Below are 24,071 nucleotides of genomic sequence, written 5' to 3' on the forward strand. Positions count from 1 at the left end.
CCTGTTTCACCCTTCTCCCTGCTCCTTAAACCCTCCCTTTCCCTCTCGCTCTCCTTCCCTCTCTCTCTTTCTCTCCCTCCCTCTATCCCCTATCTCCCTCCTTCCCGCTCTCTCTCAAATACACCCACACCTTCCTCTCTTTCTCTCCCTCCCTCTATCCCCTATCTCCCTCCTTCCCGCTCTCTCTCAAATACACCCACACCTTCCTCTCTTTCTCTCCCTCCCTCTATCCCCTATCTCCCTCCTTCCCTCCCGCTCTCTCTCACACACCCACACCTTCCTCTCCCATCCCTCCTCAGGTCTGGAGGACCTGCACCTGGACGAGCGCATCATGCAGTTCCTGTCCATCGTCAACACCATGTTCACCAAGGTCAACCAGCAGGAGAGCCCCCGCTTCCACGCCCGCCACTACTCGGTCACGCCGCTGGGCACGCGCTCCGGCCTCATCCAGTGGGTGGACGGGGCCACGCCTCTGTTCGGCCTCTACAAGCGCTGGCAGCAGAGGGAGGCCGTGCTGCAGGCGCAGAAGGTAGCTGGCACCGCGCCGGGGGGGGGTTCTGTTTGTGGTGGTTTTCGGCGCGCTGACTCCTTCCTTTTACCTTCCCCGTGTGTTCGTCGTCGCACTCGTCTTCCTCCCTCCCCTCACCTATCTACCTCACCTCACCCCCTCACCCTCCTCACCCATCTACCTCACCTCCTCCTCCAGGCGCAGGACTCGTTCCAGCAGCAGGCCCCGGCCCTCCCCCTGGTCCCGCGGCCCAGCGAGCTGTACTACAGCCGCATCGGGCCGGCCCTGAAGGCGGTGGGCCTGACCCTGGACGTGTCCCGCCGCGACTGGCCCCTCGCCGTCATGAAGGACGTGCTCAAGGAGCTGATGGAGGCCACGCCCCCCAACCTGCTGGCCAAGGAGCTGTGGTGCTCCTGCGCCACGCCCAGCGAGTGGTGGAGGGTCACGCAGGTGAGACCCCGGGGGGTCGGGGTCAAGGAGAGGGGGTTCAGCTGAGGGCTTTGTGGTCTGCAGAAGACTTGAGTGTAACTGGGTGTCTTCCCTGCAGGCCTACGCCAGGTCCACGGCCGTCATGTCCATGGTGGGCTACATCATCGGCCTGGGAGATCGTCACCTGGACAACGTCCTGATCGACATGACGACCGGGGAGGTGGTGCACATCGATTACAACGTCTGCTTCGAGAAAGGCGGGTTTTCACGTGTGGGGAAGAGGGTGTTAAGGGTTTTCACACCAGTCTGCCTCAAACTGTGTGTGTGTACAAGTAGATCAGGTGAGCCCCCAAGTTAACGTGTGTGTGTGTGTGTGTGTGTGTGTGTGTCCGTCCGTCCCTACAGGGAAGAGCCTGCGTGTGCCGGAGAAGGTTCCGTTCAGGATGACCCACAACATCGAGACGGCCCTGGGCGTGACGGGGGTGGAGGGAATCTTCCGGCTCTCCTGTGAACAGGTGAGACGGACCGAGAACTCGTCACAAACCCCTCCGAGCATTTTAACTTTTCAGCTGTGTACCTTTGTTTAAAATTTTTATTTCATAATTTCTCTTTCTCCCTTCCTTCCTTCCCTCCCAGGTGGTGCAGATGATGCGCAGGGGCCGGGAGACCCTGTTGACCCTGCTGGAGGCGTTTGTGTACGACCCCCTGGTGGACTGGACGGCCGGGGGGGAGGTGGGCTTTGCGGGGGCCGTGTACGGGGGCGGGGGCCAGCAGGCGGAGAACAAGCAGAGCAAGAGGGAGATGGAGCGGGACATCACGCGCTCGCTCTTCTCCTCGCGCGTGGCCGAGATCAAGGTGAGGGACGCCAAAGCTAGCTAGGCATGCCAAGAGTATTCATTCCTTATTTTTTTATTTAAAAAAATGATGCGTTATAACGTTTCCAACACCAGATTTCTAACGTAGTGAGGTGATTTTCCTTTTATTTTGATCTTTTTTTATGTATTTAATATTTTTGGGCCCTTTTAAATGCTCTCACCAATATTGGGAATCTTTTTCCTTGGATATGTGCATGCTGAAATCTAAATGTATTTTTCTCTTTATTTCTCCCCCCTGCAGGTGAACTGGTTCAAGAACCGCGAGGAGATGCTGGCCGTGCTGCCCCAGGTGGAGGTGGCGGTGAATGAGTACCTGGGCCTGCACCAGCTGCTATCCCAGGGGGAGAAGCTGCAGGCCAAGCTGCTGGAGGAGACGGCCTTCCTGGAGGGAGCCGACAGCCAGCCCGACCACGCCATCCTCACCCTGGAGCACCGGTCAGGACCTGCACGGGGGAGAGGGGGGGGGGGGAGGGTTTGGGGGTGTTTGCGACGTCTCATATTCATCCTAATCTGATCTGGGATCTGCTTCTACCCCCCATTTTCTTTCCTCTCTCCCTTCATCTGTCACTCTCTCTCGCTGTCTCTCTCTCTCTCTCTCTCTCTCGCTGTCTCTCTCTCTCTCTCGCTGTCTGTCTCTCTCTCTCGCTGTCTGTCTGTCTCTCTCTCTCTATGTGTCTCTCTCTCTCTCGCTGTCTCTCTCTGTCTGTCTCTCTCTCTCTCTCAGCTCCTCTGAGCACACCCAGCTGCAGTGTCGTCAGCGCACGGTGCAGGAGGCCGTCCAGGGCAAGCTGCAGGACCTGGAGCAGTGCATCTCCCAGTACCAGGCTGCCTTCACCAGCCTGGAGGCCACGCAGCTGGCCAGCCTGCTGCAGGACATCAGCAGCCCCATAGACCTGGGTGAGGACCGGGGGGAGAGGGGAGGACTGGGGAGAGGGGGCCCTGGGGGGGAGGGGAGGAGGGGGTGGGTGAGGCACGGGGGCGGGGGGAGGAGGAGATGAAGGAGAGAGACTTTGTATAAGTAAACGTTGATGAGAGACTGGAAGGAAGAGTGAAGCTACACAGTCTGGGTGCTCTATAGGCCAGATCACACTGCCCAACAAGACAACCAGTGTTGGTTTGGTGTGATGTGAGGCAGTGCACTAATGACTGTTACCTCACCTGGGCACTGTGACCTTTACAGGGTCTTCCCAGTATTAAGACACTGTCTTTTCCTGCCAACCACAGCCAAGAATCTCGCCCATAAAACCCTACTTACTAACCCCACCTCTCACTGACCCTCTCCCCCCTCCACCTCCCCCCCAGGCCCGCCCAGCTACGTCCCGGCCACGGCCTTCCTGCAGAACGCGGGCCAGGCCCACCTGATCAGTCAGGTGGAGGGCCTGGAGGCGGAGGTGGGCTCCCTGCTGCAGCAGCGCCGTGGGGCCCTGCGCGGCTGCCTGGAGCAGCTGCACAGCTACGCCACGGTGGCGCTGCTTTACCCGCGCGCCACACTGCTGCGCCACAGGGCCCACCAGTGGAAGCAGTGGATGGAGGAGCTGCTCCGCGACATGACGGTGGAGCACTGCCAGCAGACGTACAGGCAGTCAGTGGGCCCTCTTTTCATATGCTTGTCTGTCTGTGTGTCGCTCTCTCTCTCTCCAACTGTCTCTCGCTCTCTGTCTCGCTCTCTCTCGCTCTCTCTCTCTGACTCTCTTGCTCTGTCTGTCTCTCGCTCTCTCTCGCTCTCTCTCTCTGACTATCTCTCGCTCTCTGTCTCTTGCTCTCTCTCTCTGACTGTCTCTCTGTCGCCCCTCTGCTCATGTTTGGTTCGTTCTCCCATCTCAGATCTCGTTGCTCGTTTAGTGAACTTCTTCCTTCTCTGTACTGTCACCTCTCTAATACACTATGCATCGATTTAGATCTTTTTTTTTTCTTTAGACATTAGTTTTACGTATAAAGATGATCGAGTTAAAAGATTTAGTCCCCCGAAAAATTCCGCTCGATGCTCCTAACCAGCCCCCCTCTCCCCTCCCCAGATACGAGGTCCTGTTTTCCCCCCAGCCCCCGCCAGCGACCTGCCAGCTGGTGTCGGGCGTGGAGCTGGCCCTGCAGCGCCAGGCCTCCGACACCAACGGGCGCATGCTGCGGCAGGCGGAGCGCGTCAAGGCGGAGGGCGCGTCGCCGCAGGCCTGCGAGGAGCAGCTCCAGGAGATCGAGCGCTGCATCGGGGTGTTCCTCCGGGAGAACCCCGAGCAGGGCTCCCTCAGCCTGGCCGGCGTCCTGGTGTCCGCCCTCTGCACCCTCTCCAGGTGGGCGCGCCGGCGGACGGCCCCCGAGGGGGCGGGTTCTTAGGGGTTAAGTCCCGGAGGGTGGGGGGGGGGGGGGGGGGGGGGGGGGTCGGGGGGGGTGTGTGATTACCGGCACTGGATCGAAAGAGTTTCCCGTGACACGACAAGGCCTGTGTGAAACGCAAAGCTGAACGCATCGGTCCTGGTCTTGACTTCATGGAGTCTTTGCTTACGGGGTGGTTATCCGGTGGCTGATCCTGGGCCTGTTTGCCGCCTCGTGGTTCCAAATGTCTTTGCTCCTCACAGAAAGGGGTTATGGATGATGCGTCGTCCGTGTTCACGCATCACTTTCAGAAAGCCCCCAAAATAAATGTCCACGACGCGTTCTCCAGTCCAGAACAGTAGATGCGTTGGATGGGAGGGCTCCCAATTTTCAGATCAATAAATAAAAGGCTGCGGGTGAGATGATTTTAATGTATTTTTTTTATTGCTCTTTTAACACATACCTTCCTCCCTCTCCCCTCCTCCTCCCGATCACCCCCCCCGCCCCCCCACAGACGCAGCCTGGTGATGGAGGGTGCGGCAGGCAGCGCCGGGGAGCAGCTGGTGGAGCTGACGTCCCGGGACGGGGCCTGGTTCCTAGAGGAGCTGGGCAGCATGAGCGGCAACGTGACGGCCCTCTGCCAGCTGCTGCAGCGCTGCCCGCTGCTGCCCCACGACCTGGACCTGCCCGCCCCCGCAGACACCGCCGGCACCCTCTACCTGGCCAACGCCGTCTACACCTGCCTGCAGGTCAGGAGGGGCTCCCTGCGTGTGTGTCTGTCACCGTGTGTGTGTGTGTGTCTGACACTGTGTCAGCTGTTGATTTGGTGTGTGTGTCTGCTGTTACTTGTGGTGGATGAGATACTCGTGGCTCCAGCAAATCCACCGATCCCTGGAGGTCCATAAAAATGGCTCGACTGTGAAATGAGGTTTTGACATTTAATACCTCCGGAATATTGAGTTCCCCCTCCCTCTCTCTCCCCTCTCTCTCTCTCTCTCACGTACTTACTTACTCTCTCCCCATCTCTCTCCCCGCTCCCAGGAGCTCAACACCAACTTCCGTCAGATCATCTTCCCCGAGGCGCTGCGCTGCATGCTGAAGGGCGAGCCCACCCTGGAGGCCATGCTGTCCGAGCTGGACCTGCTGGTGGAGCAGAGCGCCGACGGGGTCTCCCTGCAGGGGCTGGCCGACGCCCTGCACGCCCACCTGGCCAGCGCCGCCCTGGGCCTGGAGGAGGACGACAGCGGGCACTGCCTCCACGTCACCAGGTAGATCTCACCCCCCCCCCCCAGAGGCTAAATAACTTTATACTATATAAATATACTACATCGATTTTAAAAAGTACATGGAATATAGTATCGGCTGTCTTGCTGCTGTTGGCTAGCCAGATACTTCTACTTCTAAACCAGGGTTAGGGTTAGAACAGTGTAGAAGCCCCCCCGAGGCTGACCCGTGTGTGCGTCGTCGTCCCCCCCCCCCCCCCCCCCCAGGCTGCTGCGGGCCCAGTACTCTGAGCTGATCCAGCCTCGCACCCTGGACCGGCCCGGCCACGACACGCCCAAGATGTCGGCCGGACAGATGCTGCTGGTGGCCTTCGACGGCATGTTCGCCCAGCTGGAGGCGGCCTTCGGACAGCTCACCGAGAAGGTAGCCCTCCCCCTCCCTCTCCCTCCCTCGCACACTAAAGCTTAGCACCCTGCTGTTCTAGACCTTAATCCAGCCTTTCTCAATCCTGGTCCTCAGGGTCCCCTGTCATGTGTGTTTTAGATCAGGGCTGTTTAACCCTGGTCCTCGTGCCCCTTCTGGCCCTGCATGTCTTTAGATGTTTTCCTCCTCCAACGCGCCTGATTCTAGTGAATCAGGCTCCTGCTGAGCTTGGTATAACGACCCAATCATTTGACTGAGGTGTGTTGGAAGCATCTGAAAGGAGCATGGCTGAGAACGGCTGCCCTAAACGCCCTTGTGCTCTCTCCCTGAGATTGCTTTACTTTATCATGTTGCCCTAAAAAAGTAAAGGGGCTTATATGCAAGTCTTTTTTATTCTTCTCCTTATAATGAATGAAATAATGCTCTTCTTCTCCTCCTCGGTAGCTGGCGTCCCTGGAGGTCCCGTCGGCGTGGCGCAAGGTGGACGTGCTGTGGGAGGCGCGGGCGGCGCAGGCCCACCTCCTGGACAGCCCCGCCCAGAGGCACGTCCTGGAGGAGGTGTTCTTCATCAGGAGGCTGCAGACCATCAGGGACTTCTTCAGGCTCTGCTGCTCCTTCGCCCAGACGCTCGCCGGTAGGAGCCCGCTCTCGTCACACGGGCCCTTTAATTTATTGACTGTCTCTCCTCCCCCCCTCCCCCCTCTTTACTTAGTCTAGACACACGGACAGTACGTATAAATCACTAAATCTATATTTATAATGTTGGTTGGCTGATGATCCAGAGCACTGAACCATCCCCTAACATCTCCCCTCCCCCCCCCCAGGCACCTGCCCCCCAGCCGGGGAGGACCCCGGCCCCCCCAACGGGCCCGTGGGCCTGGGGAAGCCCCTGTACCGGGGTCCGGCGGCGGTGGTGAGCGAGGAGCAGATGAGCCGGCCCATCAAGGCCTTCACGGCGGAGTTTGTGCGTCAGATGCTGATGGGGCTGCCCACGCAGGCTCTGGGCCTGGCCCTGTGCAGCGCCCTCTCCGGCCTGGGCCTGGACCTCATCAGCCAGGTGGAGGCCAAGGACTTTGGGGCCGAGGGCAAGGTGAGTCACAGGGAGACTGTCGGTCAAATCACATCTTTTAATAATGTTTTTGTCTTTTTTTATTTGCTGGTTCAGTTTTTTTTTTTTTTTTTTAAGCTTTGTTGTTTTTTTGTCTTTTTTTTTTTTTATGTATAATATTTATAGTTGTAACTTTTTTCTTTTTTTTATGGGTTGTGCATATTGTGGTTTAGAGAGCTTAGGTCCCTCCTCTCCAGGGATGGAATGACCAGGCATACGCCTGACATGACCCCCATCTCCCCCCTCCTCCAGGTGAGCCTGGACGAGCTGTGCAAGAAGGCGGTGGAGCAGGGCATGGCGGCGGGCCGGCTGTCCCAGCTGCTGCTGAACCGGGCCACCGTCCTGGCCTCGTCCTACGACACGGCCTGGAAGAAGCTGGACATGGTGCGCCGGCTGGAGTCCGGCCTGGACGCCGCCAAGCTCAGCCTGCAGAGGACCCAGCTGCACATCGCCATGTTCCAGGTGAGCTGGGGGGGCGCGTGCCTTGGATCGACATCCACCCTTCGGGTTCTGGCCTGGGGCCGTCTGGTTAACGGCTTGGCCTGGGGCCCAGGTCTGACGGGTCTGCCCGGATCGGCTGGTGGTTCACCACTAATCCCTCAGGGTCAGCACAGTTGTGTTAATTGTGCGTGCGTGTGTGTGTGTGTTAGTGGCAACACGAGGACATCCTGGGCCCTCAGCCCATGAGCGTGAGCCCCCCTCCTCGCTCCATCATCCTCAGCAGCATGAAGAAGAAGATGTACAAGCTGAGCCAGGACGAGGCGGCCATCGCCACGGTGCAGGTGAGGCCCTGCTCGCACCACAACACGGCCCCTCTGGGTCAGCCCGGCTCGACCCTGGACCTCAGGGACCCCCTGCCCTGCATGTTCTAGATGTTTCCCTGCTCCAACACACCTGATTCAAATAAATGGGCCGTTATCTAGCACTGTAGAAGCCTGGTAACGAACATGCATTTGAATCAGGTGTGTTGGAGCCAAGGAACATCTAAAACATGCAGGACAGGGGTTCCCTGAGGACCAGGGTTGAGAACCACTGCTCTAGATGTTTTCCCTGCTCCAACACCCCTGATTCAGATGAACGGGTTACGTAGCTCAGCAGAAGCCTGGTAACAACAACAAAATGACTAAATTGACTAAATGTAAATGTAACAACCCGTTCATCTGAATCAGGGGTGTTGGAGCAGGGGAAACATCTAGAACATGCAGGGCAGGAGGTCCCTGTGGACCAGGGATGAAGAACACTGCTCCTAGTGGACTGGGCTGTGTTCAGTGTGTCATGGCTCTTGGAGACGGTTAACGAGGCAAAGTATAGTCTGGTGTTTAGGTATTTCCATCTGCCAGTACAGTCTCAGGAGCTGGTGCTCGTGTTAGATGTGACAGTTGGATATGAGCCCTTACAGTGTCAGGAGCTGGTGCTCGTGTTAGATGTGACAGTTGGATATGAGCCCCTCCTGAACAGGATGCATGCCCCGCCCCCAGGAGAAGCTGGCTGCGCTGGAGGCCAGCATCGAGCAGCGCCTCAAGTGGGCCGGAGGAGCCAACCCCGCCCTGGCGCCCGTGCTGCAGGACTTTGAGCTGACCATCACCGAGCGCCGCGCCCTGGTGGCCCGGGAGAGCCAGCGCACCAGCCAGGTAGGACACTCACACACACACCTGCACCCGCGTTACAGCACAGAGTTTGGGTTAGGAACAGACCGGAATCAAACCGTCCTTACCGGAAATCGAATACATGCCGGTCATGTATAGAGGCATGTCTTTCATTCTGTTGCTTTCAAAAGGCAACCAAACCATTCTGTTGGGGTGAACTTCAATAGGTTTAAATAGGTGGCACCTAACATTAGCTAGCAGATGTCGGTAACGGTAGCGTTGACCGCCCGTTCCCACGGTAACGCCATCTGCGCCCCCCCCCCCCCCCCCCCCCTCTGGCGGCTGTCGTCCCGTGCAGGTGACCTTCCTGTGCTCCACCATCCTGAGCTTCGAGGGCCTGCGCACGCGGACGCCCGAGGCCCTCAGCATGGACGCCGCTCTCTTCGAGCTGCTCAAGCTCTGCCAGCAGACCTGCTCCTACGCCGCCCAGTTCAACACCAGCGTGTCCCCCCTAGAGCTGCAGCTGCTGCACCGGCTGGTGAGGCAAAACGAGCGCGCCCAAACTCTCACACACACACACACACACAACAGTCAACTTTGAAGCTGGGGGCGGTCGATCTTGGACTGCGCTCGACAGTACAGCCGGGGAACGCCCCCTAACCCGAGCGTCCTCCCACACCAGGGCCCGTCCTCGGACCTGCCCATCGGCAGCCCCGATTGGCTGGCGTGCGCCCAGAAGCAGCTGGCCCAGGAGCTGTGCTCCCAGCGGGCGGCGCAGGCGGAGCGCGAGCAGCAGCTGGAGGCGGCGGGCGAGGCCCAGCAGCTGCTGGTGGACGCCATCAAGGGCATCCTGTCCAATCACAACCGCCAGCTGGCCGACGTCAAGCACCTGCTGAGGGCCATGGCCAAGGTACGCACGCTGTGCTGGAATGGCCGCGCTGTCGAACACACACACACCGATTATGAGTCACTGAATATACGTAGCATGAAGTGACACTTGAAGCAGATGGGTTATGCATAACCCCCTGCTTGTCACAGCTATGGTGTTTACGGGCACCCCCACCTATGGGGGGCCCACTCTTTGCGCCTCACCCCTAACTGACTGTCTCCCCCCCCCCCCCCCCCCCCCCCGCCAGGACGAGGAGAACGCGCTGGCGGAGGGCGAGGAGGTGTCCTACGAGGGCAGCGTGCGGCAGTTCCTGTCCGAGTACAAGGCGTGGCAGGACAACATGCAGATGGTGCTGTTCACCGTGGTGCAGGCCTCGGGCCAGCCGCGCTGCCCCGACCAGCTGGAGCTGCTGCAGGAGATCCCCGCCACACTCAAGGAGCTGCACGCCCAGAGCCAGAGGTGAGGGACACACACACACACACGGAGCTGCACGCCCAGAGCCAGAGGTGAGGGGGACACACACACACACACAAGGAGCTGCACGCCCAGAGCCAGAGGTGAGGGACACACACACACACACACACACACACACACACAGCCAGAGGTGAGGAGGGACAAACTCACACACACACACACACATGTAGGCAGTGCGGATGTAGCCTACAGGGCCAAATATTTGCCCGCCTTGAGCATTGCACATCCGCATGCGCGTTTCTCCGGAGGTACCAACAGGTTTAATCAGGTGTGCACTCTCACCCCCTGCTCTCCTCCTCCCTGCAGCGTGTACAACGGCCTGGTGGGATTCGCGTCTCCCCTGGTGACCGAGAGGGCCGGCGACTGTGCCAGCCCCACCTCCACAGCTCAGAGCAGCTTCGCTGCGGGTGCGTCACCACGGCAACACCACGCCCGACAGATGACTGTGTACACACACCGCCGGTTGTGTTCAATGGACGTTTTTAAAACGTTATATTGTTCTCCATTTCTCTCCCTGCCTCTCTTTCGCTCCCTGCCTCTTTCTCCCTGCCTCTCTTTCGCTCTCTGCCTCTCTTTTGCTCTCTTGCTCTCTCGCTCTCTGCCTCGCATCTCTCTGCCTCTCTCTCATCCCACCAGCTGTGCGATGCAGCGGCGCCAAGACCCAGCCGGACTCCATGTCCCAGAATGCACGCAAGCCCCTCCTTCCCCGTAACCTAGGCACCCCCGCGGACACCCCACCCAGCACACTGGTTCTGACCACCAAAGGCATGAACCCCAGCCCCAAGCGGGCCGTACGGGACCCCAAGACAGGACGAGGTACGTCCGGCCCTAACCACTGGGTCAAACCACCGGGTCAAACCATGCCCACCAGTAGTCCTGACTTATGGATGAGCTGACGTTGCAAACTTTCATGACTGCATTTCCTCGGCTGCTTTTGTGGTCGTGTGCGCGTGAGGAATGATGGGTGTCTGGTGGTCGAAGTTGGACTAAACGCGTTTTGGTTTTGTTGGTTGTGGTCCCAGCCGTCCAGGAGAGGAACTCGTACGCGGTGAGCGTGTGGAAGAGGGTGAAGGCCAAGCTGGAGGGCCGAGATGTAGACCCCAACCGGAGGATGAGCGTCACGGAGCAGGTAGGACTGACACACACACACAGTCGCTCTCACCCTCTAAGACACCGAGATGAACAGATACAAGACTCCCACCAAACGTCTGACCATAACGAAACCATATTGAGTTGGATGTTGTCTTAGGACAAGTTTGCTGTTTTCCGAAATGTCGCTTTCCTGTTATCCCCGGGGGGGGGGGGGGGATACAAATAATCAATTTCTCTGAATGTCCCTTCTTAGGTGGACTACGTCATCAAGGAGGCCACCAACATGGACAACCTGGCCCAGTTGTATGAGGGCTGGACAGCCTGGGTGTGATTGGGGATGCTGCTTGATCTCATTGGTCCAGCGCCGGGTTAGACATCCAACCAGAATCCACCAGGGTCTGGGGCGACGGGAGCTGCGCAGCACCCATGTGCCGCAACCAATAGGGGGAAGGCTGGGGAGGGCGGACGCCTAGACCACCCCTCCCCCCCCCCTCAACTTCTGGGGCCCACCTGGGGCACCCGTGGCAATCGCTGCAACCACCACTGTCTCCCCCCACCCCCCCCCTCCCCTTCCCCAGGGCGATCCAGCTGACCCAACGCTAGTGGGGGGGGGTTTGCACCCGTATCCCATACGGTGTTTGAAGATGGGGGAGCTGTCCAGGATGGGGGAGGGGGGGGAAGGGAGCGGGGGGAGGTGGGATGACGAAAGCACCCCCCCCTCCCTGCTTTGAACGAACGCTTTCCCCACCCCCCACCCCTGAGATCCATCATCCACGGTCCGCTCAGGATTGCCCCAGTTGATAAAACAAACAGACACGACTGTCCTGCCACAGGGGGATTGAGCAAGGAAACAGGACAACCTTATGTGGACGTAGGCCTAGCCTTGTAAACATTGTCTACCTTTAAGAGCAAAGATGATTGGTCTGGACCTTGGAAGGCAGACATGGGCAGTGATCTAAGAGGCTTCCCAGAAGCCAGTTGTCTGTTCCTGTTTTTCTGTACGCTTTCCCTGTTGGTAAAGTGATTCTGATTAGGCCATTGGCAGGTCTACGTGTGATGTGATTGGGCAGTGTGGTGTGGGTGGGTGGGAGAATCCAGAAGCTCAATGGACCCCATCTTGAAGCCTGAGAGAAATGTTATTTCCAGGAGGAAAAGACGGTGGGATCAACTTTCTCCTCAAACATTTATCATAAGGATGAGAGAAAAAAAAATAAACTACTTATTTTACACTTTCCGAATGTTTATCGCACCAAATTTCACTAATTGTCAGGAAATGGAGATTCACTGTCATGTGTTTTTGAATGTCTTTGGCACTGCATATGATGTGCTTCAAGTTAACAGAACATATCGTCTGAAGTTCAATTTTTGGGTTGATTTCTGAATGGACTAAGAAGGGACAAAATGAACTGTGTGTGGAGAGAGGAGAGATTGAGGGAAATCCTTTTTCATATCTTTTTTTCTTAAATGTGCAGCTTTAATCTCCTGTGTCGTAGGCTTTTCTCCTGACCCTTCTTTGAGAATAACCTTTAGAATAGATTGCTGCCTTTTTTGACTTGCCTGTACGAAGCTTCAACTCCTAATATGTAACCCTCCCCTTCCGAAGCTTGCGTTTTACTAATCTTGACTTTCTAGTTTTACATTTTTAGTAGGAGAAATGCATTAAGAAATAGTGATGTTTCGGTGGTGGTGCAAATTGTTATTTCTTAAGATTTTATTCGTTTCTGTTTGATGCCAAATAAACTTGGATTTAAAACGACATTCTTTTTATTTGTTGCCCCCCATAACCAGTTTGTGCGATTGCGAACTTGTGTAGTTTAGGCTGTACACTCTTCACAATGTATGCAACTTGCCACAGTAAATTCCTTGTTTGTGTGAACTTACATGGCGCATAAAACTGATTCTGACGAGCACAGACTGGTGTACAGGAGCAAATCATAAAATACTTCCGACTCGCTAAACTGGGGCACGATTAGCCCCGACAGAACATACTAGACAAATGTATATTATAGGCATTTAAGTAATTTAATAATTGTCAGGTCTTGACAGGTTCCGGTTGATGACGGAACTGTACGAACTACATTTCCCATAAAGCCTGCCACCGTGACGTATTTCGTTTGATATAAAAACATTCTGCTGTTCGACCGTTGGTTATGAACTGCAGAGAGAGGCAAGAGAAGGAGGATTAAGTGCGGTACACTGGGACGTTTTCAACTGAACAAAGACATTTAAAGAAATTTGACGAAAGATTTGGTAGGCTGCCACCACTGCTAGCTATGGCTGAAGGAGACAACAAGAGCGCTAATGTACTGGTAAGTCTCAACGGAACGCTTAGACTAGTAGGCTAGCTCTACCTAGTAGTACGGCAGGGTTTGAGTTAGTCTAGGTCGGCTAGCAACTAGCTATTATTTAAAAAAACAACGATACATTAAGTACTGGTACTATATAAACAGTATATATAAAGTACTGTCCAGCGTGACAATTTGACAGTGCGCAGAGCTTTGTTCGCTCGGATGTGTTGGAAGGGACATTGTGAACTGCAAACAGAGCTAGGCTAGTCTGTACTGTACAGTACAGTACCTAACAACAGGGTTCCGTTAGCCAGCTATTTTACCTTTCTAGCTCCCCAGGGTTGGGGATTAACCAGTGTGAGAATCTTGCTCAACAACAACCATTAGCGAGCTAAATCGTTAATCTGGCCATCTGTTAAATTGGCATATCGCGTCAAGCTACAGTACTAACTTGTTAGTTAGCAATGACGTGTGTTAATTTGTGTATGTACTGATTGATTGATAACTAGATACTGTAGCTACAGTAGATGGCTCTACCATTGTAATTTGCATTAAATGCGGTGTATCTGTAACGTCTATTTTATGTTGTGTACAAATGTAGCTCTAGCCTAGTTGGGGCTGAAACTGAAGTGGGCGTTAACGTCGTCGTTACAGTATTTGGCAATGCTACAGTAGGCAGTGCTGGGTTCTTTTAGCAAATTAACCCGTTTTTGAAGCCGTTGTCTTGAATACTAACTAGCCAGTCAATAATTACACGTGAACCTCAGTTGACTGTCTGCTAGGCTAAGTTATTACTGTTTATCTAGATGCGTGCTAGGTTGGTGGGTGAGTTAACCCGTCACGGTCACAGTGCAAACAGTAGTGGCCTGGTGCTAAACGTCAGCTAACTAGTTAGCTAGCAATGCTGGGCCTGGCCATCTCGTACAGTTACTATAGACAACACATCAGCTAAATAACGATGCGATGTGCATGTTTGCTTGTCATGTGTTTTCCTCAGGCTTCTTAGTTGTATTTGTTAGGCTTTACGCCTCCCGACAAAACGTTAACATTTTAAGGCAGCCTCAAACCAGAACGCGACCCAATTCTAATATGTACAGTTGACACTAGGTAAACGCTTTCAAAGTCGAAATAAACGCGTGATTTGATATTTTGTTCCTGTACAAATCAAGCGTGGGCAGAAGGATGTATGGCTAGCTTGTATCCATTTTAGTCGTGATGAGCAGTGCGTCACTAGAAGCCCTTGTCCTTGGCGAGAAAACAGCTGAGAAAACGATCCGTGCTTTGCCGGTACAGTGCGGGATTCTTTAACAACGCGTACCTCAATGGAACCTCTGTGTGCCTGTCTCTTGGCCCCTTTGAACCCTGGCCATGTCTTGAGATGATTTGAAAGGTAGTCACGGTGGCTAGAAAGCTACCCTGCCTAGTGAAATGTTTTAAAGGGTACAGCTGTCGCAGTCTGAAATATGGAACGTTATGCAAATATGTCTTCTCCGGCACAGTCATGCGTTATCTGTTCCTGCCACTGGCAAAGAGAGTGTCACACGCCTTGAAATGTAAGCTACTCTTTCACACACTGGGTAGGCCCATGTACTTAGTCATGTTGATCTCAGGGTTTGATCAAGCCTCAGGTGAATTGTGTGCCTGTTGAGACTTTTCCGCCAAAGGGGGGGAAAATAAACTGCACAGACACATTCCAGTTAGCTTTTAAACGAGAACATAAGCGTGTAGTAGGTCAGAGGTGCGCTTTCGGGTGTCAGAGATAAGGTGTAGGCTAGTCTACAGCGATGAGCAAACGTTCTGTGTGAGCTGGAATGGGCCCCTCCCATCTCCTGGCATGGCTATCCAGTCTTCATGTTCTGCGTGTGTGTCCAGGCCCATGAGACGGCCCAGCTGGAGGAGCAGCTGCAGGGCTGGGGGGAGGTGATCCTGGCCGGGGACCGGGTGGTGCGCTGGGAGAAGCCCTGGTTCCCTGCGGTCCTGATGGGGGCCACCACTGTCCTCTTCACGTGAGTAGACCCCTCACTCGCTCATCTTCTGACTCCCAAACGTGACCACCACCTTTACAGACACCGCCTTTACAGACACCGCCTTTACAGACACCACCTTTACAGACACCACCTTTACAAACACCGCTCTAACCAGCTACGCCACTGAAAAGCCAGCTCTTTGATGGCACGGATGGGTGGTATTTATATTGAGGAGTGAGTTTAACCAGTTCAACTCGGATACACATGGATACACAAATATAGTAACCGCTTTCTCTCTGTACCTGAGCAGCTATGTAATACTAGCTCAGTGGTAGAGCTTTTGACCACAGATCAGGAAGTTGCAGGTTCAATTCAATTATTCAGGGTACACAAACATACTGGTCGACACAGCCTTCGTCACCAAGGTTTTATGTTGCTGATCTTTTGCTGTCTACATAAACCTAATTCGGCAATGGACTGTTACAGGGTTTAGTTGGGTTTCCTATGTTTGTACCCGTTAAACGTTAAATGCAAATTCAAATGATCTTGAGTATAGGCTCTCCTAAAGTAACAGGTTGTTGGTGGAGGGGATGCATAATGGGCATGAACACACACACACACACCATTCTAAAACGTCCCTCGCCTGTGTCTCCCTCTCCTTAAGCAGTAGTTGCGAGGGAGCCTGCCTCCTGTCTAACCCCGCTCTGCCCTCCCCCAGGCTCATCTACTACCTGGACCCCTCCGTGTTGACTGGGCTGTCTGGCTCCGTCATGCTGCTGTGTCTGGCCGACTACCTGGTGCCCACCCTCGCCCCACGCGTCTTTGGCTCCAACCAGTGGTGAGGGGGGGGGGGGGGAGGGGGGGGTGTAACATGGGGGCCACCAAAGCTCAGCATGCTGGCTTATCGTGTACCACCTGTCTGCTGTTCTTTCTGTTTCTCTGTCCCTCTCCTTCTTTCTACCTCTATAACCCTCTCTCCACCCCTCTCTCTCTCATCTTTCTACCTCTTTAACCCTCTCCACCCCTCTCTCTCATCTTTCTACCTCTTTAACCCTCTCCACCCCTCTCTCTCCTTCTTTCTACCTCTATAACCCTCTCTCCACCTCTGCTTCTCTGTCCCTCTATCTCTCCTCCACCACCACCAACGCTCTGCAGTGTGGAAACCAGACTCCCTAGTCTAGGCATGAGTGACTGCCTGCAGTACCAGACTCCCTAGTCTAGGCATGAGTGACTGCCTGCAGTACCAGACTCCCTAGTCTAGGCATGAGTGACTGCCTGCAGTACCAGACTCCCTAACCCTAACCCACCAGTCCCCGCCCTCACCCTGAGACCTAAGTCAGCAGCTGTCCATCAGCACCCCATTTCACACAGCCTGTCTCGCACACACCCTGTCTCACACAGCCTGTGTCTCACACAATAAGGCAATGGTCTGAAATAAGCACTGAAGACCAAGCAGGAAATGACGGTCACGTCCTTAACTCTACAGACACGTTTATCCTCTGGTCTTAGTCACACTGCCAAGTCATGACCCATGGCATACACACCCTGACCTGCTCTGCTCTTTTATGATCACATGATATGTGATCGGATGGAATGCTTGCCGAGCAAGTCAAGTAGATGCATAGTCGGGTGCTCTTATTACTGAAGCAGTCACAATTGGCAGTCCTTTCGTTCCATAGCACGACTTAGCACCGTGTCGTGTTTGCTACGCTATGTGCCGGAGGCTGTTCTGAGTGTTCAGATGTGACCAACAAATAAGAAAGTGGGCCTGTCACTTTGAGGACAGGAGAAACTGGGCCATGCTTGTTGGGGCTGTGAAGTGTAGTAGGTGACACCACACTGTAGATGTTGCCTTTTTAAGATGAGCTTAGCAAACAAGTCTGTTCCGTGTAGCTTAAGACTGCACAAACGTCTTGTATTGTGCAAGGATGTAGCTCAATACCGCATGGTCGCGGTGATGAAACGCGTAGCCAGAATTTTCGTCCCAACAAATGTTGTACCGTTTGCCCTCCATTAGAGAGCACGGGGTGCTTTTTACTGGGATTAAAAATAACACAAAAAAACCCTTCATCTCAACCTCCACTCCACCTGACCGTTCGTCCTCCCCTCCCTCAACAGGACCACCGAGCAACAGCAGCGCTTCCACGAGATCTGCGGCAACCTGGTGAAGACCCAGCGCCGCGTCCTGGGCTGGTGGAGACGCCTCTTCGCCCTGAAGGAGGAGAAGCCCAAGATGGTGCGCGGTGGTCACGGGCGCCGCGGCGCCGCACCCCCCGAGCTCTGCGTTTCCACGCCCGGCAGTTAAACCCCCCCCCCCCCCCAGACATGTGATGTTGTTACTGGCGACTTCGCTTCCGGAGGGGGAATAAAATTCCCGGTTCAGAGACGCTTCTGCTCGGACCGATGGGCTAAAAGGCATCGCGTTCCAGGTTCTCGTCTAGGCAAGGGCCCTCCTGGGATCTCTTCCCAGTCGCTGTGAAAGCTGCGGCAGCCCTTCAGTTCCCGATGCTGCGTTTCATAGCGGCGGCAGCTCTCTCTGGGCTGCAGATAAATATGGCCCCAGTCAGCTGATAGTCCCCAGCCTGCCGCCCCATTTAGCTCGTCATTAACCCGGTTACGGTCGCCGGCGCCGCCACGCAGCCTGCAGGCAGAGCCAGCTTTAGCAAGCCCTCGCCCGTGTAATGTCTGCCCGTTTGAGAGAAACCACATCTGAAAAACAGTCCCTCGGTCGCAAACGCGTGGCAAGATGACGTTAAATGTCTTTTAGAAAGGTCGGAAGTACGTTTTGGCCTTAGGGCCAGTGCTTGGCTGCGTTTTTTGTTCAGCCTAGAATAGATTGGGTTTAAATTAGCAGTGTCTCCCTAGTGATGTTGGTTGTAACGGGCCCCCTCTCTACCCACAGTACTTTGCGTCGGTGATCAGCAGCCTGCTGGCGGTGGCTTGGATTGGTCAGCAGGTCCACAACCTGTTCCTCACCTACCTGATCGGTGCGTATGAAGATTGACGTGTCACACACACACACACACACACACACACGTTTCACTTCAAGCCTATCGGCTGTAGTACACAAATTGGTTTTGATGGCTCTTTCCAGCTATTAAGTCAGTGCCTCTCATGTCAGCTTAACTTAATTTTTCACTTTGCTACCTCTTGCTCATTAAACTTTTTTTTTTTTTTCTTCTTGAATGGTTAACTAGGGCGAGGCGGTGACGTAGGGACATCTCTATATGGCTCCTTTGTGTCACATAGTACAGGCAGAGGCATGCCTAGACTGATAGTGCCGTAACCCTGATCTGAACGAACAGAATGAGTCAAACAGAAGGATTGGGGTGAAAGGTTAAGCCACAAAACCCAATGGTGGATGCTCAAAAGTTGTTTAATGGTTAGAATCACTTTGCTCTCATTTTTGTAGTTGGTTTCCTGGAGACAAGTCCCATCTGACTCAAGTCACCTCTGAACATCAAACCCGAACTGTTTCCACACTGCTGTAGTGTCAAGAGTCTGCAGTGTTTGTAGCAGGAGGTGTAAAGTGCTGGTTACCACGTCCTGTTTCACAAGCCTGCCAGAGAGACTCTGTGTCACTGTATCAGTGACATCACCTTTCCCCCAAAACAGTTGGCACTTTTTCCAAGAAATATGAAAGTGGATCCATTAGTTTGGAGAAATACCTGAAGCTTCGTGAAGCGGTTCTCTAACTAATGGAGCATGTCATGGGGACAGCTTTGACAAACTGTGGAGACGCTGCTGATTGGTTAGACGCTGCTGATTGGTTAGACGCTGCTGATTGGTTAGACGCTGCTGATTGGTTAGACGCTGCTGATTGGTTAGACGCTGCTGATTGGTTAGACGCTGCTGATTGGTTAGACACTGCTGATTGGTTAGACGCTGCTGATTGGTTAGACGCTGCTGATTGGTTAGACGCTGCTGATTGGTTAGACGCTGCTGATTGGTTAGACGCTGCTGATTGGTTAGACGCTGCTGATTGGTTAGACGCTGCTGATCGGTTAGACGCTGCTGATCGGTTAGACGCTGCTGATCGGTTAGACGCTGCTGATCGGTTAGACGCTGCTGATCGGTTAGACGCTGCTGATTGGTTAGACGCTGCTGATCGGTTAGACGCTGCTGATCGGTTAGACGCTGCTGATTGGTTAGACGCTGCTGATTGGTTAGACGCTGCTGATTGGTTAGACGCTGCTGATTGGTTAGACGCTGCTGATTGGTTAGACGCTGCTGATTGGTTAGACGCTGCTGATCGGTTAGACGCTGCTGATCGGTTAGACGCTGCTGATCGGTTAGACGCTGCTGATCGGTTAGACGCTGCTGATCGGTTAGACGCTGCTGATCGGTTAGACGCTGCTGATCGGTTAGACGCTGCTGATCGGTTAGACGCTGCTGATCGGTTAGACGCTGCTGATCGGTTAGACGCTGCTGATCGGTTAGACGCTGCTGATCGGTTAGACGCTGCTGATCGGTTAGACGCTGCTGATCGGTTAGACGCTGCTGATTGGTTAGACGCTGCTGATTGGTTAGACGCTGCTGTTTGGTTAGACATTGAAAACTTTAGGTAAAAGGGTACTCAAAGATTAGACAGTTGGATATTATCTTGAACGAGAGAGAATCGTCTGGTAGCATCTCGGGTCTTCAGAGCAGTCAACACCAGACCAGTCCAGGAAGCGAGCAACTATTTATTTTTTCATACTCACCAGTACTGATGACATTATTTGGTTAGTCAGTAGGTGGCTAAGGTTCACTGGACAGATAAGGGCACTTGTGTAGGGATTGACCTTGCACATCCTATTGGACATGTAGTCTCTCCCTCACGCTACATTAGCCTTGATTACATCCGTTAGTTGGTGTTGCGCAACTGCCATATGAATTCTCTAGTGTTGCAGCCTCATGAGGAATTGGCCGCAAAACCCCGCAGATGTTTGTTTGGCCCACTCTTGGTGCTCTCTTATCTTTTGGAAAACAAAACCTGTAGCTAAATGTGCTGCTGTAAAGTTGCTATGAGTTTATTAATGTTCCGTCTTTGGGAGTCTCCACAGTCAGGAACATCTTGCGTTCAGCTTGATCCTTGGTTCAGGTGTTGATGCCCGAGAGATCATGGAAAGCCCTGCGTGACATTTGAAAGGGACCTGACTGTACTTCCTGTGTGACCTGACTGTACTTCCTGTGTGACACCCCCAGTGAGCTTCCTGTTGCTGCTGCCTGGCCTCAACCAGCACGGAGTCATCAGCAAGTACGCCGGCATGGCCAAGAGGGAGATCAACAAGCTGCTCAAACAGAAGGAGAAGAAGAACGAGTGAAGGGGGAACGAGGAGGGGAGGAGACGGGGGGGATGGATGAGGAGGAGATGGAACAACGGGGCGCTTTAGACCTCATCTGCGGCCGAGCCAGACCATTTTCAAACTCTGAAGAACTCTCTTCGCCTCTCTTGGAAGCCGTTCTCCTACGAAAGGGGGGTGGGGGGGGGGGGGGGGTGTCCAGTGTCCAATACCCACTCATCATGCAGTGTACACAAGGGGGTGGGGGGATTTAATCATTGGTTTCTCACCATGTCAGCAGTCACGTTGCTTCGATCACGCTGGTGGAGTGGGCGTGTACACACACACACACAGTATGTTCTCTGTTTCTTAGACCCGTATGATTTCAGAAGCCAGTGAGTCATTCTTTGGCATTTCCGTTTTGTTTAACCTGAAAAACTACTGAGTAAACGTTTTGTTGTGAAATTGCGTAACGCCTCGACACCTCAACATAGAACGTCTTCACCGTCTTCGAGTTTCAGTTGTATTTTCGCTTTGTAGCCTTCTCATTTGTTTCTGAAAACTGAGACGGACACACAAGTCACCCCTTTTCTTCTTCTTGTTATTATTATTTTTTGCCCCCCCCCCCCTGCATCTCATTTGTTAGCTTTGCTCTGAAAGCATAAAACAAAACTGGATTCGAGAGATGGGCAGACCTGTTCCCTGCGGTGTCAATGTCAGGTTGTTAACTATTACGTAGGCCTACTGCTGTAACGCTGCCAGCTGAGCCCTCTGTGGCCGCTGTAGCCCTCGCTTCTCTCCTACCCTGGTCTGGCCCTCTCTCTCTTCAGGGGGGAGTTGTAAATACACCTGTCCTTATTTCCTTTCTTCAACATTTTCCTGTCTGTTGTCTTTTTGGGTTTTTGCTGTCTTGCCGTAGATGTCTTTTTTTGAACTGTTTTCCTGTCATTTCACATGTTTTGGAGATCTCTCACAGAGAATAAAGTCTGATTCAAACCAGGCGATGACTCAACTTTTCTGTCTACAAAGAATACGAGAGAAATATGTTCAAGGAACGTTGGTCTCATATTTAAGGAAGGAAGGAGATATGTAGGAACTTGGGTTAGAGACGGCTTTATTTACGAAACCTACAAAAACGTTTCCTGACCAAAATGCAAACGTTGCGTGATTTTTAAAAGGGCTTGTTTGACACCCAGGACAGTTGCCTTAGTGTTAACTGTTGATCTTGCATCATTCCACAGTTCTCACTTTTCAAGCATGACTGGCCCCAGCATATCTCTACTTCTCTTTTAAAGCCTACAATGTTCCTCATGGTGGCAACGTTATTACCGTCCACAGCTCCAGGGCAGTTAGACGTGTCATTTAGGAAAGGAGATGTGGTTGAATGCCAGAGACGTGCACAAACACTACAAGCGTTCGAAAGCCTCGATGCTGACAGACTGTACGCTTCACTTCTCAGGACCAAAGGTATTTATTCAGTGAAGAAGCACCCATCTGAGATGAAGAGAACCACAATTGAAGGTCAAGGGAACCTGAGGAGGTGGTCTGTTTTCTTAGTTGAAGAAACGTTGACTTTCTGCATTGTGCCTGTGTCCAGCACGATGAACAGTCAGGTGGTTTGGCCTGATTCTACAACAGCTTACGTGTGGGTGTTCACTTGAGTCGATAGGCGCAGCAGTCGGTTTCCCAGCGCCTCGCAGCCCACAGGACCCGGTCCCCGGACCTCCTCGTCTTCACAGGAACACCCTGGCCTCTCGCTTCCCCTGCGGCACACACGCCAACTGTTTCTACCCGAGTGTGTGTGTGTATATGTGAGAGCTCCTGTCGAGTGAGCAGATATGTTGGTGTGTGCGTAGCGCTAGTGTTTACCTGTGACAATGTCGTGCTGATGCCACAGGGTGGGTCTCCCCATACGCCTCTGCGATGGGCGGAGCGGGTCCTCACACATGTGCTCACTCCGATAGGTGGTCCAGTAACAGGTGGGCTCGCGGGGGTTGGTGACGGCCATCATAGCCGCACCCTCCCGGTTCCGTGACCTGTTCCTCCGGCCCAGACCGTGCAGGACGTCAGACTAGAGGGGGAGGAGGGACGGGGAGGACATCGGTAAGGTGGGATTGTGGAGCGGAGAGGAAGGAATGGGACACGCACGGCCGATGGAGACACCTGGCTAATCAGGACCCGGATTAACATAACTGGGCGAGCTCGTCGACTTGATATGCGGCAAAACAACCTTTTCAAGTCATTTGAACTAAATGGGGTCCGTTTTGGGAGACGGAGACAGTGAGAAGAGAAAACAAGAGGGTGACGAGAAAGAGGAGGAAGTGGGGAGGAGACGACAGGAAGACAGAGACAGCCACAAACTGGAGGCTGTTTTAGGAGACCTCAGAAAAGATGTCTACAGTGCCCCCTACTGTTAAACGAGAGTAATGTGGCTGTTAAGAGTGCTGACACAGCAGGGATGTAGAGAAAGGCAGGCCCAACGAGCTGTTGCCTCACGCACCGGTACGACGTCTTTGGGACCGTGCGCCGATCTGCTGTGCGTCTGTGGCCGGCTGGTCGACGGCGTGTTACTCAGGTCCAGCTGGGCTGAGTGCTGGGAGGCGCACGAAGGATCTCTGGGGAAGAAGAGGAGCACCTGTCCGTTGGCCGACCTGCCTGAGTAGCTCTGACCAATGGAGGAGGAGAAAGAGAAGGTGGGGGCGGAGCCTGGAGGGAGTCGCTCACATAGCGGCTCCAATTAAAGGGATTGTTGACATATCAAAGCACATCATTCTAAAGGCATCCACCACTCAGAGATGCCAAACACAGTGAGAGCAAACTACTGTATACTATAGGTTGTTATAGTACGTTACAAAATAGCCTCCATCTTACACCTCGACACGGATCCTAAAAGGACTGCTGTTAAAGGCTTGAGGGACTATGTGCGAGGGAGTGCGCGCGTGTGTCCGGTCTACTCCCGACCTGAGAGTGTGTGGTAGTGTAGCAGGTGCCAGAAGTCTGGTCTCCCAGGCTCAGGGTGGTCTGGTGCATCAGACGCCCGTGTCTCGGGCCCACAGCCCCGGGCTGCCCTCCGGCCTGACTGGGACCCCTCCCCTCATCCCTGGCCGAGGACGCTCGACCTACCGCCCCGCCCTGGTCCGAGCCCCTCACCACGGCTCTCTGCGTGTCCACAGACATGGTGGTGTGTCACTGTAACACACACACACACACACACTTGGGCTGTGTTTGAATACTCTGCAGCCCTCCCTCCATGATATCACTGATCTACAAGGATGGGATTGGTGAGAGGGTGCACTCCTCTGCACACAGGTGCTCCTCATCCTGTCAGATCAGATCAGTGATTCTTCAGCAAAGGGGATAGGAAATATTGTAATATCTTATTGTAAGTGGAAAAAGCTGAAAGTCAATCAAGTTACATTATCGAATAATGAACTCAATTATTACTAGCACTGAATTAACAACAGTACTTTAGCATATTACTGTGTCACTGTTGATATACCAATGAAACCACCAACATAAAATGTGCATTGACATAAAATCCACACTCTACTGTCTTGTACTTACAGTCAGAAATATTTGAGCAGCTTCACCAACCTTCTGTTGTACTGCAGTTCTAGCCATTGTTGAGTTGTTG

At 53.8% G+C, this 24,071-nt stretch overlaps 2 protein-coding genes across 4 annotated transcripts in view; both read left to right on the plus strand.

Annotated features, from left to right (window-relative positions):
- smg1 (SMG1 nonsense mediated mRNA decay associated PI3K related kinase) overlaps window positions 1–12,671 on the plus strand; it is a 37,269-nt gene extending 24,598 nt beyond the window's left edge. For all 3 annotated transcript variants that reach the window (XM_067232503.1, XM_067232504.1, XM_067232505.1), the window contains 24 exons: window positions 300–529; window positions 707–958; window positions 1,056–1,194; window positions 1,343–1,452; window positions 1,574–1,792; window positions 2,054–2,247; window positions 2,537–2,709; window positions 3,115–3,394; window positions 3,828–4,100; window positions 4,637–4,871; window positions 5,164–5,390; window positions 5,613–5,769; window positions 6,214–6,403; window positions 6,594–6,859; window positions 7,130–7,339; window positions 7,528–7,659; window positions 8,356–8,508; window positions 8,822–9,001; window positions 9,146–9,373; window positions 9,600–9,811; window positions 10,133–10,233; window positions 10,463–10,642; window positions 10,849–10,955; window positions 11,172–12,671. In XM_067232503.1, coding sequence (XP_067088604.1) covers window positions 300–529; window positions 707–958; window positions 1,056–1,194; window positions 1,343–1,452; window positions 1,574–1,792; window positions 2,054–2,247; window positions 2,537–2,709; window positions 3,115–3,394; window positions 3,828–4,100; window positions 4,637–4,871; window positions 5,164–5,390; window positions 5,613–5,769; window positions 6,214–6,403; window positions 6,594–6,859; window positions 7,130–7,339; window positions 7,528–7,659; window positions 8,356–8,508; window positions 8,822–9,001; window positions 9,146–9,373; window positions 9,600–9,811; window positions 10,133–10,233; window positions 10,463–10,642; window positions 10,849–10,955; window positions 11,172–11,249 — 4,526 coding nt within the window. In that variant the 3' untranslated portion in view covers window positions 11,250–12,671. The remainder of the gene's footprint in view (window positions 1–299; window positions 530–706; window positions 959–1,055; window positions 1,195–1,342; window positions 1,453–1,573; window positions 1,793–2,053; window positions 2,248–2,536; window positions 2,710–3,114; window positions 3,395–3,827; window positions 4,101–4,636; window positions 4,872–5,163; window positions 5,391–5,612; window positions 5,770–6,213; window positions 6,404–6,593; window positions 6,860–7,129; window positions 7,340–7,527; window positions 7,660–8,355; window positions 8,509–8,821; window positions 9,002–9,145; window positions 9,374–9,599; window positions 9,812–10,132; window positions 10,234–10,462; window positions 10,643–10,848; window positions 10,956–11,171) is intronic.
- Window positions 12,672–13,065: 394 nt separating this feature from the next.
- arl6ip1 (ADP-ribosylation factor-like 6 interacting protein 1) lies at window positions 13,066–21,437 on the plus strand. The gene is made up of 6 exons (XM_067232355.1): window positions 13,066–13,227; window positions 15,079–15,212; window positions 15,892–16,011; window positions 17,292–17,409; window positions 18,076–18,160; window positions 20,361–21,437. Exons 1-6 carry the CDS (start codon window positions 13,192–13,194, stop codon window positions 20,477–20,479), a joined length of 612 nt encoding a protein of 203 aa, XP_067088456.1. The 5' UTR covers window positions 13,066–13,191; the 3' UTR covers window positions 20,480–21,437.
- Window positions 21,438–24,071: the final 2,634 nt, after the last annotated feature.

Source organism: Osmerus mordax, chromosome 3 (assembly GCF_038355195.1).
Source record: "Osmerus mordax isolate fOsmMor3 chromosome 3, fOsmMor3.pri, whole genome shotgun sequence".
Classification (NCBI taxonomy): domain Eukaryota; kingdom Metazoa; phylum Chordata; class Actinopteri; order Osmeriformes; family Osmeridae; genus Osmerus; species Osmerus mordax.

What these genes read in the sequence shown, in the direction of transcription:
- arl6ip1 (XM_067232355.1), top strand. Translation starts at nt 13,192, where the DNA reads ATGGCTGAAGGAGACAACAAGAGCGCTAATGTACTG. An exon ending in ACAAGAGCGCTAATGTACTG is followed by an intron (nt 13,228 to 15,078) that starts GTAAGTCTCAAC and finishes GTGTGTGTCCAG; the next exon opens with GCCCATGAGACGGCCCAGCT. An exon ending in GTCTTTGGCTCCAACCAGTG is followed by an intron (nt 16,012 to 17,291) that starts GTGAGGGGGGGG and finishes CTCCCTCAACAG; the next exon opens with GACCACCGAGCAACAGCAGC.